The 11,798-nt window shown below is 43.0% G+C and overlaps 1 protein-coding gene across 1 annotated transcript; it reads left to right on the top strand.

Annotated features, from left to right (window-relative positions):
• Positions 1–3,137: 3,137 nt before the first annotated feature.
• Positions 3,138–5,667, top strand: LOC311115010 (immunoglobulin superfamily member 3-like; the record flags this gene model as incomplete). The annotated part of the gene is made up of 2 exons (XM_084190229.1): positions 3,138–3,581; positions 4,002–5,667. Coding segments are annotated over 2 exons (695 nt in total), but the record flags the coding sequence as incomplete, so codon positions are not given.
• Between the last annotated feature and the right edge of the window lie 6,131 nt (positions 5,668–11,798).

The raw sequence follows: 11,798 nt of genomic DNA, 5'->3' as shown, positions 1-11,798 counted from the left end.
CTGACAAGCGGTTTCAACTCTCGATTTGCATTTGAGGTTTGGTACAACAGAATCGGTCATATGGACACCAAAACACATTGAAACATTATTTTACTGTAATAGAGGAGACGTTAATCTTTCTAATGATACCCTTTTTATGTCTCAACTCCTCAAATTGTGCGCAAAGCAGACACTACTAAAACAGGAGTATCAATGAACATTCATTCTGGAAAATTAATACTCAGTTTGTCGCGTGCCTGCATTGCGGTACCACATACTGCTAGCAGCATTTTATCCAAAGACTGTTATACTAGCTGTCTAGTCTGTGTTTTATAAATGTGCAATAAGCATAAAACACAATTAAATAAGGAATTGGCAACTCGTTCTCATTCTGAAAAATAAGGTAGGCATACTTGAAAGCCAGATCAGTGGTTATTGCAAAAAAGCACGTTAAACTACACTGAACAAAAATATAAAACGCAATATGTAAAGTGTTGGTCCCATGTTTCATGAGTTGAAATAAAATAATTGTCCATACGCACAACAAGCTTATTTCTCTAAAGTTTTGTGCACACATTTGTTTACACCCCTGTTGGTGAGCATTTCTCCTTTAGCAAGATAATCCATCCACCTGCCAGGTGTGGCATATCAAGAAGCTGATTAAACAGCATGATCATTACCACAGGTGCACCTTGTTTCTGGGGACAATAAAAGGCCACTCTTAAATGTGCAGTTTTGTCACAGATGTACCACAGATGTCTCAAGTTTTGAGGGAGTGTGCAATTGGCATGCTGACTGCAGGAATGTCCACCTGAGCTGTTGCCAGAGAATTGAATGTTAATTTCTCTACCAAAAGCCGCCTCCAACGTCGTTTTAGAGAATTTGGCAGGACGTTCAACTGGCCTCACAATCGCAGACCACATGTATGGCGCCATGTGGGCGAGCGGTTTGCTGATGTCAACGTTGTGAACAGAATGCCCCATGGTGGCGGTGGGGTTATGGTATGGGCAGGCATAAGCTACGGACAACGAACACAATTGCCTTTTATCGATGGCAATTTGAATGCACAGAGATAACGTGACGAGATCCTGAGGCCCTTTGTCGTGCCATTCATCCGCCGCCATCACCTCATGTTTCAGCAGGATAATGCACGGCCCCATCTGTACATAATTCCTGGAATCTGAAAATGTCCCAGTTCTTCCATGGCCTGCATACTCCCCAGACATGTCACCAATTGAGCATGTTTGAGATGCTCTGGATCGACGTGTACGACCTCGTGTTCCAGTTCCCGCCAATATCCAGCAACTTCGCACAGCCATTGAAGAGTGAGACACCATTCCACAGGCCACAATCAACAGCCTGATCAACTCTATGAGAAGGAGATGTGTCGTGCTGCATGAGGTAAATGGTGATAATACCAGATACTGACTGGTTGTTTGATCCATGTCCCTTCCTATTTTTTAAGGTATCTGTGACCAACAGATTCATATCTGTATTTCCAGTCATGTGAAATCCATAGATTAGGGCCTAATGAATTTATTTCAATTGACTGATTTCCTTATATGAGCTGTAACTCAGTAAAATCTTTGAAATTGTTGCATGTTGCATGTATATTTTTGTTCAGTATATTTTGATCAAAGAAGTACATTATTAGTGGGTCTTATGGTTGTGGAAGGCTTATATTTATTTTTATTTCACACGCCCTCAATTCATTACATTATTGCTGACTGTTTGAAATGAAGTGTATTTGACCTTCAATTGTACAACAAAGCTTATTTAGAGAAAACATTTTTTTAATGTAGATGTATATCGTGAATCTAGAAACGAAAAAATTTAGATATGATTTTTAGGCCATATCGCCCGGCCCTAGCCCCTCCCACTGTCTACATCCCTTTGTCCCACCAATCACCTCCCCTCCAACCAGCTACCCCTCTATTACCCTCCTCACCCCCCTATGCGGAAGGTGACTGTTTACAGACAAACATGGCTACCCCCTCCCCCTAACATCTCTGAAAGCAATCTGTTGTGCCAGGGGTCCTGTGAGTAGGGCATTATAAATGCAGGGTGAAATGTGCGGGTGTCCGTGGCATCTGCCCAACTGCAACATGAAGATCAGACAGAAGGGCTGGAGTTGGTCAGGGAGCAACAGCGCTCATTTGTAATGAGCGCTGTTCCCCCAATTACATGAATGCTGAAAAACACACTCACGCTGTGAAACACATACATTGCAGAAACATATCCGTTTGTCTCCTTCAATTCCACGCCCTTGTGCTTGTGTGTATTCATGATTATGTGTGTATATCAGTGAATCACTTAGTTTTTTCTTTGAGTGTCTCACCTCTGTTTCCTTCAGGATCCCAAGGCTCACTAGGGTATTGGGTTATTATCAAACACCATATCAGGGAGCCCTCATTCCATATATAGTTATATATGTACAACTATATAAATATATAATGATGGGCGGCAAACTTCCAGGCCTGATTTCCCAGGTGGCTGTTGGGAGGGTCTCATTAAGGTGCTAAAGAATGCAGTCACCCAGGAAGTCAAACAGAAATGGTTCAGAGGAAAGATGAGATGAGATGCCAGTTCTCCCCTTGTCTGTCATCTTCCCCTCTCCTCTCTCTGCGCTCTCCTTTTTAACAAGAAGAAACATTACAGACAGCCTGATCTAGCAGAGTCTTTTTAAGTTCAGTTCTTTTTACCTGTTCTAACTGGGTCAGTGTACAGGCCCAGTAGGAGTGTAGCCATCCCACACAGACACTCTCCCGCGGGGCTAGTAGCCTCTAAGAGGGAGGGAGGCCCGGGCCTGGAGAAGCTGGTGGGGCTAGTTACCCTGTTAGCCACATTTTTGAGGATTTGGGGTTTTGGCATTTAAGGGTAGTTGGGCACGTAAAACTGACGAGAGAGTTTATGATTGTGTTTTTGATTATGTGTGTTGAGGTTTTGAAGTATATCATGATTTGAAGCACATCGGTATCTGCCAGTGTAAAGTTTTCTGTTTCAAGGAATGACAATTATTCTGCTGTTCTAGCCCCAATAATGAGCTTAAAATTTGAATTTTCCTCTCTCTCTCTCTCTCTCTCTCTCTCTCTCTCTCTCTCTCTCTCTCTCTCTCTCTCTCTCTCTCTCTCTCTCTCTGCCTCTCTCTCTGCCTGCAGAGGTGCGGTTGCAGGTGGAGGAGTCTGTGTCTAACATCACTGTGTCCCAGTCCGGTTCCATCCGGTTGGGCTGCAGCATCCCTTCCCAGTCCTCCCGAGACTCCCGCTTCTCAGTGTCCTGGTACGTGGAGCGCTCCTTCACGCGCTCCCTGGAGGAGGAAGATGAGGAAGAGGCAGACAGATTGTGTGTGTTCTCCATTGGACACGATGCCGTATTCGGGAACGGGAACTGTAGCCCCACTGAGGAGGCGGGGCCTAACTCACGTCTGCAGTTTGAGAGGACAACCTCTGACCTCTACAGCCTGACCATCCAGGGGGCACAGCCCACTGACGCAGGGCACTACTACTGTCACGTGGAGGAGTGGCTGCTCAACCCCCGCAATGCCTGGTATCGCCTGGCGACCAACAACTCTGGTGTCACCATCGTCAACGTGATCCAGCAGGGTAAATCAATCAATCAATCTAACATTTATTTTTAATAGTGCTTTTTTAAATAAAACAGATGGTGCCACATGGTGAATGACAATGGCCTGGGGCTACAAAAATAACATTTCAGCTGCACTGCGTTTTTTTCCAACCGTGGCCTACCAACTTCTCCCATTTGTATCATTATCATTCTACAGATGGCATATGAGATCATTGGCTCGTGCTGATCTTACTGATGATTCTGGTCTTTGAGTTAGTACTGACACAGTCACATCTACGACTATTGGCTGCTATAAGTAGCATGCCAAAGAAACATCAAACTACACCATAATGGAATGCTCTCCATTGATGTCATCTTTTCATCCGTATGGCACTCTCATCCAATTTTCTCTTTTCTCTCTCTTATCTCCCCCCATCTTTCTCTCTCCCTCCCCACAGTCTCTACCCTGCAGTCGGTGGTGTGCTCCAATGACTCTCTCTTCTACTTTATCTTCTTCTACCCGTTCCCCATCTTCGGCATCCTCCTCATCGCCGTGCTCCTGGTGCGCTATAAGAGCCGCAGCCACAGCAAGTCCCAGGAGGGCAAGAACGGCGCCCCCTTACTGTGGATCAAAGAACCCCACCTCAGCTACTCGCCCACCTGCCTGGACCCCCCCGTCCTCAGCCTGCACCCTGGCTCAGTGGAGTAAGGGAGCAACCCATAGCTCTCTACCACCCCGTACTCATCGCGGACCCAACCAATACCACGCCAGGGAGGGTCTACTCCGGACCTCCACCTGACCAATCACTGCTGTGTCCAAGCTGTCAATCAATCTGTTCGTCCATGTATAACCCCGCCCCCCGTGGTTGCCCCGGCTGTGCCGGCTGCCTGTCTGTGAGATACTCTGCAGCAGCCCTGTCGTGTGTGTCTGTGTGTGTGGAAAAGTGTGTTTGAGCCAAATGTGCAGCTGTGTGTGTGTTTGGAAGTGTGATTGGATGTATCTCTCGCTCTCATTTTTTTCCTTTCCCTCTTTCTCACTCTCATCTTCTCTTCTTCCAGTGAAAAACATAGCTAGAGGTTGTTGTTTTTTCTTACCTTCGTCTGTTTTTCAAAAGACGTGCAGATCAGTCTGCTAGAATGAAACAATTTGGGAACAAGAAAATTATTATTCAAGGAGCCTATATGGGCATACTGTTCTGTAATGAACTGAACTGAGGATGTAGTGAGGAGGATGAAAAGGAATCTCTCTGTGCTCGTTTGACTTAGCACTGAACTCAGATCAGTCCCTGCCTGGCCTTATACCTTGGTTACCATAGAGAGGGCCCTTTTCCCACTGACTCCAGAGCTGTGGACTGGACTGCCACAGAAACACTGAAACACAAAGACAATCCCTGTGGCTTAGAAGAGATCTGTGTGTGCGTGACAATGTGAAAGTGTGTGTGTTCACCCACCTGTCTCCTCAGTGTGTTTGCCTTGGCAGACAGAGACAGACCTGGCGAGCCCATCGAACATTGCTAGACACTAGGCATCAGTGTGAATGCACACCTCCTCTTCTCCTCCTCTCCAAACAGAGAACGAGGGAAGGAGGGAGGGAAAGAGAGCAAGAGCGAGAAGGAAGGATAAATGAACTCTATCCTGCTGAGGGCATATTTTTGACATGAGGGATATTTCAGTGCCAATAACTTGTTCCAGGCTGTCCTCTGCAACAAATATTTGAAGTTTAAAGGGCGAGCAAAGCCGATTGGCTCCGAGGCACTCTGTAAATATGGCTGCCGACCCCATGCTGGGGGATTATAGGCCTTGTAGGCAGAAAGGGCGATTTTTACGCTTATGTTAAACCCGTTGAGTAGTTTCTGCATAAATGTATTGACACAGTGGGATTTATTGACTGAAATGAAATTCTCTGCCATTTCAAACGTTGTCTGCTATTAATACCACATGCCGTCTTTAATAGACATGAATTAATGAATACAAGCTGTGCAGCTCTTAGAGAATCCTGTAGAGGGGAGCTGAGCCACAAGACATATCATCGCTAGAGGTGTGTGTAGAGGTTAAGTACTTGTATATTAAAACACACACACACAAAAGCATACCCAAAAACAGTAAATTAACAATACCAACACACCATGGGAATGAATATCAAGTCTGCTATTTTATTAGGATTTTTTTGTACCTTCATTTATATATTTTTGTTATTTTATACTGTTTTGCATAGTTCATGTACATTTTCTTTTTTAAATTCTACTTGCGTTGCCAGGCAACCGCACCACACAGACACAACGTCATGATAACCCTGTGCTGTGTGTCCATAGTAACAGGCACCGAAATGTCGTAGATATAGAAATGCTAGATTAATTTGTTCTGCGCGGTCAGTGGCATCACATTGAAGATTTTCATGTTTTGGCCAGTGTGGAAACACTGTATTAACTAAATGCTCTATACCTGTATTGGAAACCCAGCAGCTTCATTATAGGATGTACAGTAGATTAACAGCGAGAGTCACAAAATGGATCCACTTGAAGCTTTTGCTCGTCTTGTTTATTTATTGAAATGTACCGTGGCACCTAGTTAGGATGTATGAGCTCCATAGAAATGCATTAGACTGCCATAGACGACTGGACTGAAGCCAGCCTCCCGTGGACTGTGGCTGTTTCCCCCTGACCTACAGTACATACGGCAGAAGGGTTGGGAATCCGTCACATTCCCAAAGTATGGAACGGCCGGGAGAGGAACTGTGACATTCCTGTTCCGTAAAATAACCCTTTCACTGCCAGACAGACTGCTGAAAGCTCTCGTCATACTCTTCTCAATCGTGTCAAAATGTATATTGCATGACAATATTGCAGGAAGCGTTTTGATGTTTTGTAACCTTTTAACTCTTTAGCGTCGTGTTTGTGTGACCGAGCAATGCCAAGGCCTTCACTTCCTGTGCCAAGTGTCAGACGGATCCATAGAATAGGAAGTCACTTTGAACATAAGATTTTTGGGAGAGGGAGAAGAATACATCACACTTTCCTCTTTTTGTTTTTATTATTTTCCATCTGCCATTCATATCCTGAGAGAGCAGAAGGCCTCATCACCTGCATTGGTTGACAGCTATAGAACGATGCTTTCAAAGTGTGTATGTGTAGGTGTTTAGCTGTAGCACCAGGCTATGTTAGCTAGTTAGGTCAGCAGTGCGTTATTTCCTTATTGTTCGCTCTAGGCTAGATCTATGCATCACTGAGTTAGATGTGTTGTTTTTAGCCAGTTGAAAGGGCAGTTCAAGCCAACTGTGCATAACCCTGGCCTGAATCCAAGACCCTAAGATAAGATCTGGTCCAACATCTGACCAATCAGAGGTGGACCCTCATTTTTAAACTTCAACACCTTTTCATTGGTTTTGCCACAATTCAGTCATAAGGAAATCAGCTAATCCCTGAATAGCGTGCAGGATCTCTGAATCTAAACCAGGAAGTGGAGGGTGTGGCGTTGGTGTGTGATGTCACAGTGCCACAGTGCGTGATTTGGAGCTGTGTCGTACTCTGAACTCTGAATGGTGTTTTTGTAGTAATCAACATTCCTAGACAAAATCCTAAATGCTCTCCAAGCGTTCCGACAGTGTTGTAGCTGCGTTACGAGGGCTGCATGCAGTGGCTGTGTGCTGGCTCCAGATTTAGCTGTAAAATAACTTTGTGGTGATGTGTTCAGTTCAGCCAGTGCTGCTTTTTTCCAGTGATGTTATTTTTTTAAATGTATGATAAATGATAGTGCACTGAAATGAAAAGGAAGGCCATAGCTTTTTTTAAACGCTTATTGTGTTTTTCGTGTATATGACATGTTTTTGTTGATTTCTATTCTGATATATATTCTATTGAATAGTAACCACTGCTATCATTCAAAAGGCACTTTGCTATTCTGTCAGTTTATTGCAATAAAAACATATTCAGTGCAACCTTAGGTATTGCCATTCCTCCTGACCCTTCTACATGTTTCCTTCTATGAACCTCTAGATATAAGCGCCTGAGCAATGGAGCAAATGGAACAGCTGCACCCCCACTTTCAAAATAGGGGTACAAACACATGTTTTTGCACCCCCACTTTTTTTACCAGAAAATCATCATGAATCATTTGGTAATTTGTCATTTTCAATGATTAGGAATGTTTTGAGATAGTCTGTATTAAAACCGATCCATTTTATATATCAATTAACAGATTGCATTTTGCACCACCTCCCCCCGTCGCCTCAAGATTAATGGTTTTGACCACTTTAAAGTTTTGCTTTGCTCCGGCGTGCCACTGTGTTGGTTCAGTGCAGTTAGAAAGCACTAGGTGCACTACTGGTGTTTAAAATTTAAAAGGCACCTTTTCAAAATGTGTGGTTTTAAGAACCAAAACGCAATTACATTATGTATGCAGTGCTTTTCTTTGTTTCTATTCATCAAATTTGGCGATTATTTTAGAATTTTGTTTGGTATGAAGTAGCCTTTAGGAAAGAAAAGGTTGTACAGTGGCTGTACAGTAACATGCTAAACATGACATCAGGGTTCAATGTCGCTTCATTGCTCTGTATGGGTTTTGACTGACAGCTGTGCTGAACTTGAGCCCTGCCCGCGACAAGATGTTGCCCCCATCCCTCCCACTAACTGGGCAACTTTAGCAAATGTGTTGTTGTCCGAGTGAAGGAAATGCTGTAAATTAAGAGGACTCAATGTATTTTGAAAGACATTGAGGATTATAATAAATACCGCTTTAATGTCAGACAAGCAAACCAAACACCCGTGAGTCCAAATGTACATGAATGAATGATTTAATTAATGATTTTCGTGTCAAATCGCCAGTTGGCAACCCATCCCTTACGGGATTAATTGACACATAAACAAACATTAGAATGATTCACAGGGATAATTCAGTGTTCATTCTTCCGGTGTTCTGTGCAGTGCGCACCGCATAAAGGCTGCAATTCACATTTCCATATCATAAACCTCGTGATATACGGTGCCAACGTTTATGATCACTTTTTGATGTACAGTTACAAGATGACATGGCATTATACGCAGGGTTGTCCTGAACAGAATGAGTCTATGTTTGTTGTATTGTGAAGAACATTTGCCGCGAACCACGCATCTGAATGCACTCATGACTAGGGCTGTGGCGGTCACAAAATTTCGTCAGCCGGTGATTGTCAAGCAAATAACTGTCGGTCTCACGGTAATTGACCGTTAATTAACAAACATATTTAGCATCTCCTGGCTTCCATAGCCTACAAGCCACTGCTGCAGACCTTAGGAACATCTACATTTTTAAAAGTCTAATAAATCCATGTAATATAGACTACACCTTTCCAATAAATCCAGTATTTATTTTAGACAAGTCTAAAGAAACATGATATGAAGAAATTGTAGTTTATTTCAGAAGAACAGAATAGCATACTCTGAATTGTCCTTATGTTAGGTCCTAATCTGGCTATGCCAAATGACTGTGGGCTACACTAGTTCATTTAGCAGGCATTCTTTTATAGTATGAAGAATACAATTGAACAAAGCTGAATAAAATAGAAAGGATATTTTCTCCAAACGATTTGAGGGAGTGCGCACATGCGGCTATTCTGTGTTGAGTGTTTAACAAAGAAATAGGTACTCCTATATACTTAATTTAGAGAGTTATTAATATAACTTTAGTTGTTCTACAAACGTTGGGCTATATGTTTTGATTTTTAATACATTGTAAGGATGCATGATGCGACTCTGATGATTTGAAAAAATTTGCTTGAAACGCATGAGCTCTGATTTTTTTTTGCGCAGGCTGTACAGACTTCATCAGTCTCTCATTCACAATTTGACAAGCTAATGCTTCGAATTTCCCGGCGAAATCCCCTTTGTGTGGCCGTAATGCACCCTAAAAAAATCCATGACTTTTGCGGCCATTGTGCCCTTGGCCCGGAGTGCTGCCTGCTCCAAAGCACCTCTCACTCACATGGCTCTCCATCACGTGATCGGGTCTTTCTCACAGGCTACAAGTGAAGACAGACACATCGGGGACACAACTGCACGTGTCCTTATCCAATTCCGAGTTGCATATTGAAGATATTGGAAGAAGTGTCCACATTTACTTTTCGTCAGCCAACAAGATGAGTAGGCCTAACAAACAGCAAAAGCACTAGCCTATGTCAATCTACTATCCCCCATAGTACAAAAGCTGACCTATTCTATTCTGTGCGAGAAATACATATTCCAAACATAGTCTGGGACAGTTATGGTATGCGATAGATCCCAAAACAATACAACGACTAGCATTTTTTTTGAAAAGTGTTTTTATGCAATGTGGCTGACGCAACAGATCAGAACGTTTAACTTAAAATGTAGATACAGTGGGGGAAAAAAGTATTTAGTCAGCCACCAATTGTGCAAGTTCTCCCACTTAAAAAGATGAGAGAGGCCTGTAATTTTCATCATAGGTACACGTCAACTATGACAGACAAAATAAGATTTTTTTCCCCCAGAAAATCACATTGTAGGATTTTTTATGAATTTATTTGCAAATTATGGTGGAAAATAAGTATTTGGTCAATAACAAAAGTTTCTCAATACTTTGTTATATACCCTTTGTTGGCAATGACACAGGTCAAACGTTTTCTGTAAGTCTTCACAAGGTTTTCACACACTGTTGCTGGTATTTTGGCCCATTCCTCCATGCAGATCGCCTCTAGAGCAGTGATGTTTTGGGGCTGTCGCTGGGCAACACGGACTTTCAACTCCCTCCAAAGATTTTCTATGGGGTTGAGATCTGGAGACTGGCTAGGCCACTCCAGGACCTTGAAATGCTTCTTACGAAGCCACTCCTTCATTGCCCGGGCGGTGTGTTTGGGATCATTGTCATGCTGAAAGACCCAGCCACGTTTCATCTTCAATGCCCTTGCTGATGGAAGGAGGTTTTCACTCAAAATCTCACGATACATGGCCCCATTCATTCTTTCCTTTACACGGATCAGTCGTCCTGGTCCCTTTGCAGAAAAACAGCCCCAAAGCATGATGTTTCCACCCCCATGCTTCACAGTAGGTATGGTGTTATTTGGATGCAACTCAGCATTCTTTGTCCTCCAAACACGACGAGTTGAGTTTTTACCAAAAAGTTCTTTTTTGGTTTCATCTGACCATATGACATTCTACCAATCCTCTTCTGGATCATCCAAATGCACTCTAGCAAACTTCAGACGGTCCTGGACATGTACTGGCTTAAGCAGGGGGACACGTCTGGCACTGCAGGATTTGAGTCCCTGGCGGCGTAGTGTGTTACTGATGGTAGGCTTTGTTACTTTGGTCCCAGCTCTCTGCAGGTCATTCACTAGGTCCCCCCATGTGGTTCTGGGATTTTTGCTCACCGTTCTTGTGATCATTTTGACCCCACGGGGTGAGATCTTGCGTGGAGCCCCAGATCGAGGGAGATTATCAGTGGTCTTGTATGTCTTCCATTTCCTGATAATTGCTCCCACAGTTGATTTCTTCAAACCAAGCTGCTTAGCTATTGCAGATTCAGTCTTCCCAGCCTGGTGCAGGTCTACAATTTAGTTTCTGGTGTCCTTTGACAGCTCTTTTGTCTTGGCCATAGTGGAGTTTGGAGTGTGACTGTTTGAGGTTGTGGACAGGTGTCTTTTATACTGATAACAAGTTCAAACAGGTGCCATTAATACAGGTAACGAGTGGAGGACAGAGGAGCCTCTTAAAGAAGAAGTTACAGGTCTGTGAGAGCCAGACATCTTGCTTCTTTGTAGGTGACCAAATACTTATTTTCCACCATAATTTGCAAATAAATTCATAAAAAATCCTACAATGTGATTATCTGGATATTTTTTTCTCAATTTGTCTGTCATAGTTGACGTGTACCTATGATGAAAATTACAGGCCTCTCTCATCTTTTTAAGTTGGAGAACTTGCACAATTGGTGGCTAACTAAATACTTTTTTCCCCACTGTAAACTATTAGGCTATTTCTTCACATTATAAGCGCAGCAATGCGCACACGGCAGTAGGCAATATGCGCAAATGTTCTATTAGTGAGAAAACACCATTATAAAAAGTGACTGCAAATGTGATTATGCATGCAATGGTTTTATTATAAAGTTGCATTTTATGTTGAAAATTACCCAAACTTGAAACTCAAGCGCTGCTTATGTATGCCAGTTAGGCTCTACACCCCTTGTAAAGCGGATTAATGTGCTTAATTTTAAGAAGTTAGTTGGCCACTTTAGTTGTGATGATACAATCCTTAATCAAAACA

Source organism: Coregonus lavaretus (assembly GCF_964263955.1).
Source record: "Coregonus lavaretus genome assembly, contig: HAP1_SCAFFOLD_2401, whole genome shotgun sequence".
NCBI classification, from domain to species: domain Eukaryota; kingdom Metazoa; phylum Chordata; class Actinopteri; order Salmoniformes; family Salmonidae; genus Coregonus; species Coregonus lavaretus.
This window is presented reverse-complemented; position numbering and strand designations above follow the sequence as displayed.